The 6,542-nt window shown below is 50.1% G+C and overlaps 1 protein-coding gene across 1 annotated transcript; it reads left to right on the top strand.

Moving 5' to 3' along the window:
* The first annotated feature begins 393 nt into the window (after positions 1–393).
* RPS19BP1 (ribosomal protein S19 binding protein 1) lies at positions 394–2,871 on the top strand. The gene is made up of 4 exons (XM_074168512.1): positions 394–472; positions 564–704; positions 1,012–1,109; positions 2,112–2,871. Exons 1-4 carry the CDS (start codon positions 424–426, stop codon positions 2,244–2,246), a joined length of 423 nt encoding a protein of 140 aa, XP_074024613.1. The 5' UTR covers positions 394–423; the 3' UTR covers positions 2,247–2,871.
* The last annotated feature ends 3,671 nt before the right edge of the window (positions 2,872–6,542 follow it).

Raw genomic sequence — 6,542 nt, 5'->3', positions numbered from 1 at the left:
TTATCATTATTATTATCGTCCCGGTAATGCCGAGAGCCCCGCAGAGCCCTAACCCCATTGCAGTGGCTTCACGAGGCTGCAACACAGGTTTGCGGGCTGGCTGCCAGCCACAGGCAGCAGAGGCAGGAGAGAGGGGCGATGAGAAAGGGCCACCAGTAAGAACGCCGTGCACCCGCTACGGGCGACGCCAGCTCAGGAGGGCTCTGAGGGGATCTCCACACAACAAGGCGCCAACAACATGGCGCCACGGCCCCTCCCGCCCAACGCCCGCCGCCGCTCCACACTGCGCATGCGCGGCAGGCCTGCAGCACGGCGCCGGAAGTGTGGCGCTGTGGAGACGGAAGTGGCGTCACGCCCGAGCGGAAGTGTGGCGGCGAGGCGGAAGTTGGCCACCGGTGTTGGTTGGGGGGCGCGTGCGCGGTCATGTCGGCCTCCCTGTTGCGGCGCGGCCTGGAGCTGCTGGAGGCGTCGGGTGGGCCCGTGGGGACCGGGGGGTGTGCGGGCGGGGAGGGGGTTATTCCCGGCGTACGACTTGAGTAACCCCGTCCCTCTTCCCGCTGCAGGCCAGGGAGAGGCCCCGCCGGGGCTCCAGCGGGAGCGGGATGCTCCCAGGGCGGCGGGCACTGCAAGGCGGAGGAAGGGGGCGCTGCAGCCCGGGAGGAACAAGGCCACGGTCAAGGGCAGAGTCGTGAAGTCGGCGATAGGTGAGGCCTGGCCCGGCTCCGGGAAGGGTGGGGGTTAAACAGCTTTGCCGCCCTCCGCAGCCCTCACATCGGGTCCCCTCGTGGTGTCCCGCAGACCCCCTCCCCAGTCGCTTGCATCTGTCCCTTCCCGGCCTCCTGGGTGCCCATCTCGTGTCCCCTGCTTAAACACAGACTGATCTGTGGAAGCACTCCTATCCCTGGGTTGTGGCAGTGTCTCTTTCCACTGGGGCCTTGCTAATCCCCTGTATCCTTGCATACTGCTTGGATGAGCATCTGATGTGTTTTGTCCCACTCTGCTCTGACCTAGAGGAGTATCACAAGAAAAAGCCCGTGAATCACTTGACAGCAAACCTGGCATACATGTTGAAGGGACGAATTGTTGCAAACAAAGCCATCACAGAACAAGTAAGACTGTCACTTCTTTCTCTGGGGTTCTCATTCCACTGAGGAACATGGGTGAATGGGAATTATCCCCAGATCTTCCAGCCAAGATCCTGTGCAAAGGAGTAAAGTCAACTTTCTGTCTGGAAGTGACCTTGAGGAATTTCTGCGTGCACTGACAAAGCAGCTTACCAAGCTTTAAACTCTTGCTGATATGCTGTCCCCTACGATGTTCTCTGATACTAGTTAAAATCTACTGGTAACTGTTGGCTTTTCTTATTTACCAAAGATATTTCATAGCATTCAGCTGTGAAATAAGCTTTTCAGTAAGAAACCCTGGTTCAGACCTTCTCCTTACTGTTGATTGATTTGCCGTTCTCTGTAGCTGGAGGCTGTTTAGCAAGGAACTAGATGTGGTGCTGGCTCATGTAATAGGAATTGCATAGCATCTTCAATGATATTTCTCATAACCTGAGAATTTGACCAGTGGTCTTCCTCAATATGTAGTCCCGTGTCAGGATTTGAAGAGGAGAATAGCTGGCACTGCTAAAATCTTCAGCTTTTTTTATGAGATACAGGCTTTTAACTTACATACATAAACAAACCAAGTGGTTAGGCTAGTATTTCTTAGGTTGGAGGCTGTGAAAGGAGATGATGGTGTATTAGAAAACGCTGAGGGATTTCTGCCAACTTGTTGGGTTTTCAGGTTGTCTCATGGAGAGAAAGGATAAAAGAAGGACATAGTTTCAGTAATGTCTGAATTGAAATCAGTGTTTCTGTCTCTGTGACAGTTACTACAGAGTAGTTTTCATATTTGGCTCCAAATAGTAGGTTGGTACTTGCCGTTGTCCCAGTGACCTGCTTTGGTTAACATCGCAATTGCCTCTCACTTTTCTTTGGAGGCATTCCAGGATATAGCAGGGTACCAGCAGAATAGCACGGATGCTGCAGGTGAGCTTGAAAATCACCATTTTATGGTTTGGTCTGGATAGCAATGATTGTTTTTCCCTTTTTTATTGCCTGAAGGTTCTTGCTCAGAACAGAGGAAGGAAGTCCAAAGATCAGCCTCCAAAGAAGGCAGCAAAGAAGAAACCCGAGGGCACTGTCTTCACTGAGGAAGACTTCCGTAAATTTGAGAGAGAATACTTTGGGAGACCATGAACAATGTGACAGGGATTCTCACAGCTCCAGTCTTCCAGCAGCTGAGTGCTCAGCACACAGGACTGGCCATTTCCTCAGTGTGTTTGAGATGGGACATGGGAGGTGTGCCTCTGTCAGCAAGTGCTTTAATGTCACTCTTGCAGAGCAGGTCTGCATCGGTGCAGAACTTGTTACTGGCCAGCTAGAGCCATGGAGGTTCTCTTGGCTCTGAGACGTGTTGTCCTTATAATTATCTCCTTCCAGCCATCATGTCTTGCATTCTTGATGTAGGAGGGTGGACCAAGCCAAATACAAATCTTGTTCTGCTTCATCAGGGTGTAAAGTTTCTGCTACCTGTGTTACTTGGCAGGGAGCGTTTAAAGTACTGGATCTGAATGGAGAAATGTTTTGGACCAGCAGTAATGAATCATCGGAAGGGAAGGATGCTTTGAAAGACTATTAAACCTGAGTTGTCCTGCAGTTTTTGTTCTTTTTACAGCCTCCGTCAGGTTTTTCAGTCATTGCAAAAACTTTTTATATGTCGTTTGATTAAATGTTGCAGACACTGCCTCTCTCTGCCTTTGTAATAGCGATTATTATGACAGGCTACGATTAATGAAGACAAACCGTGTCACTCTTCTGATCCAAGCATACGTCTCTTTAGGATGACTCAGTTGTGTGAATGGCCTCTCTCTGATTCTTGTTGACACATGTATTTAATTTTCTTTCTGACATGCTCAGGCCTTCAAAGGGCACAGGCTGGAATGGAGATGACTCCTGTTCTACCTGCTCATGGTTTTCCCCCGTCCAAGCAGGAGGCCTTACGTGAAGAAAGTTGTCCTTTGGATGCTTGCACCTGAGCCTCCCACTGAGGTTCAGCCACACTGGGAGGGCTTGGCACTGTCACCTCCTGTAGCCAGGAGGGGTTGTGACCCAGATGTTAGCCTCGGCATGAAGTTAAAAACTTCTGAGCCAGAGGTTGTGGTGCTGGGTTGAAGGGAAGGGTTGTTTTTTTTGCTGTGAAGACTACTCCTAAATTCCCGGCTGCAACAAATAGAGGGCCCAGCAGGTGGGAGTGTTGTTTCAGACACCTCGTGGCTAAATCACTGTTAAGTGCCCTTCTGGGGAGCTCCTGCCACTGGCCTTTCCTGCGCCTTACCTAGGAAGATGGGAAGTTTCTTCCCTTTGGAAAGAAAGGGGGTAAAGAGGAGGACTAATGCCAAGCATGGTTAAACTCAGGAGCTGATTACAAGGGGCTTGGCTGAACTAAGGCAGCAGCTGCTTAGATGTCAGCACTGGTGGGAATTTGGTATCTTTTCCCTGCCCTCCAATTATCATTCCTGGTGCTGTCCTTTTTAGTCTGTGCCTCCTCTGTTGTGTTCTTTCCCTCTTGTCTGCATGGGAGGGAAGGTCGCCCAGATGTACGAGGTCCAGACAGGGGAAATAGTGAACATACTGAAGTGTGTGTACTGGAAATTGTGTAACAGCACGTGGGAGGGGATTGCTTGTAATGGGATCAAGTTCAACTCTCTGCAGCCAGAAGTGGTAAATATAGAACAGTTCAAAGACCAGTTCCCTTCTTTTTCAGTTTGCTCTTGCTCCCGAAATTAAAAAAAAAAAAAAAAGAGTTTTTGCTGCTTAAAAGAATGGAAACACTATTGTTTGAAAAAACCAGTTGAGCAGAATGTGTATGCAGCACGTCTTCTTAAAACCTCTGTGCTCTGTGGATGCTGCGATGCGTGTGAGCTGGTCTAACACATGCAGCTCTGCGTGGAGCTGTCGTGGAGACGGTTAACCGTGTGAAAAAGCTGGCTCTGCCACAACTTGGGAGTTCTGAAAGAGGTAGATTTCTGGGGTGTTAGTTTGTTTCAAGCCCTCATCTTCAGTATCTGGCAGTTCCTTCCTGTCACCCCCTGTGCCTCCTCTACCAGTTCCTCCTACACACCCTTGTTCAGCTCCTGGGCCCTTCTTCTGCAGGCCGAGGAAAGCAAAACCGCCCTCTGTTGCTCCAGAGAGGATCACTGGGGTAATGCGGTTCGCCCTCTTTGAACAAAACCCAGCTTGTTTGCTTGCAAATGTAAGCAAACAGGAAAGCCGTTCTTCCAAAGGTAATGAGGAACTTTAAAGTGGGGCCCAGAGCAGTTTCCCCCAAGGATAATAACACCCGCATCTGTGGAGTTTTAAAGTTGGATGGCAGCTCTCATTACTGGCTGGAAAGACTATTAGGGCCAACACAAGTAATCAACATACTTCTTGTGGCTGTATGCAATGCGGTGGTGTATTGTTGAAGGGGATAAAGCAGCCTGACTGGATCTTGCCATTTGAAACCAAACTTGGTTGTACAGCAAACAACATCCTTAAATAAATTAAACACTATTTTGTGGGAGGAAGGAAAAGCAAGCAGGAATGAATGGGTGGCTCTAGATAAACCATCTTCTGCAAGGGTAAAGATCTGACATGTTCTAGCCTTGATTTCCTCCCTCTCTAGCAGAGCGGGAGCTCCTATGGAAAGGACAGTGGTGCCACCTGTACGCTGCGTAGATAAGGACAGGAGCTGACCCCTGAGAGGAATGTCTTCAAGATGGGGGGGTAAATAGGTACCAGCCTCTTGCATGTCCTTGGTGGTAAGCTGAAGCTAAGCATCTTCTTACACTCCAAACTGTCTATGTTATGGTCTAGTCATGCCTTGAGCATGCCATCTCCTCGGCTGTGCTGGGACCCTGGGAGGTGGCTATCCTGGAGCAACCTGTGCCATCTCTCTGTGCCTTGCACCCAGACTTTGCTGCTTCACGAAAGAGGGGTTAGCAGCCATAGCTGCTTTTCCCAGCTGGCCTCCAGCCTCCCATTCCCACGATGGAAGCTGTAGCCCCCAACCCTCGGACCTGCCGGACGGCATTTCTCTCCCTGCCGTGCCGCAGGGAGGTGTCCCGCTGCTGCGGGGCGAGGGCCATGTGCTGGCTGAGCTCATTGGGCTGCTGGCTCTCTTCCCAGCTCTGCGGCACCGGGTGAGCATCCTGCAGCAGAAAATAGAGGTGACTGAGCTAAGGGAAGGAGGAGGAGGAGGGTGCCATCTTACAGTGCGTCCCCACCCACCCGCAGCAGGGAGTCAGAATGGGAGGTGGCAGCGGCGGCAGCTTTAATATAAATGCAAATCAAAGCTCTGGAGTGTTATTAATGTGGTAGAACCTTTCCAGGGAAGCGGTTTAGAGGAGGCAGAATAGTTCCCAGATGCTCAGTGTTGAGCTAGCTTATTGTGAGTAAGATTCATCAGGTCGGTTAATGGCCGATTGCTCCCTCGTTAGGTGAATGGAAAGCGAACAGGGAAATTTGCTCTGATGGGCACAAGCTAATGTAAGCCAATACAGCCTCTGCTGTATCAGCAAGTCTTTACTTTTTCAGTGTAGAATCCAACAACAGCTAATCTCAGTGTTTTACGCGTATCGGGAGGGGGGAGGACTGCAAATGTGAACCAAGAAAATGTGTTTGCTCAGGACATTAACTAACTTCCTGCCTCTGAAATGACATAGCAGTAACAAACCTGGCTGCCAATGAACAAAGACAGACTGTAAAACCCTCTCAGACAAACAAGACTTGAAATGCTGGAAAAGCTGTGGGGGAAAACCAGGGAGGGGAGGGTCCTGAAAGCCTTTGGGAATCTCAGTCTCTGGTTTCTTTTTCATAACTGACTCCCATTTCAGTCTTGCTGATGACCAACACAGCATCAGCACTTACAACACTGATGGGCTCCCCAACACCTTGGGTAAGGGAATGGTTATTGTAGAAAGGGTGCACAGCAGCAGCGCCCTGAATAACCCACCAAAGAAAAGTCATGGCAAAAGGAAGTTTCTCATTTTGAGGCAAGAAGACCCATCAATTCAATTAAAAATGAGGAGTGTAAGAGACGGCAGGCAGCCTAATGCCTGCTTACAGCTCAAAATGTGGAACTCCAGCCAAGCCAGGCTGAAGGGTTAGTAGGTTTGAGACGGATTAAAGGTCTGCATGTCTATCCATAGTTACATGAAATCGGATTAGCAGTGCCAACCACTAACTGGTTGGGGGCAGGGGAGATAAGAAGCGTGAGGGTTGCTCTGCAGCTGTCTACGGGGTTACACGCACCTTTTTTCTGAACAAATGAGCTGTTGGCAGGGCTAACCAGTAATCTAGCCAAGCTGGTCTGTCCTGAGCTGCACTGTTTGCGTGCCAGCAAGACCATTTATCTCCTTTAATGGGAGGCAAAGACTAGGTCTCTTTCTCCCACTGTCCGCACGCTGCAATGGAGATGCAGAGGAGTTACAGACCTAGGAGATCCTCTGCCCT

The sequence above is a fragment of the Numenius arquata genome, chromosome 2 (genome assembly GCF_964106895.1).
Source record: "Numenius arquata chromosome 2, bNumArq3.hap1.1, whole genome shotgun sequence".
NCBI classification, from domain to species: Eukaryota; Metazoa; Chordata; class Aves; order Charadriiformes; family Scolopacidae; genus Numenius; species Numenius arquata.
This window is presented reverse-complemented; position numbering and strand designations above follow the sequence as displayed.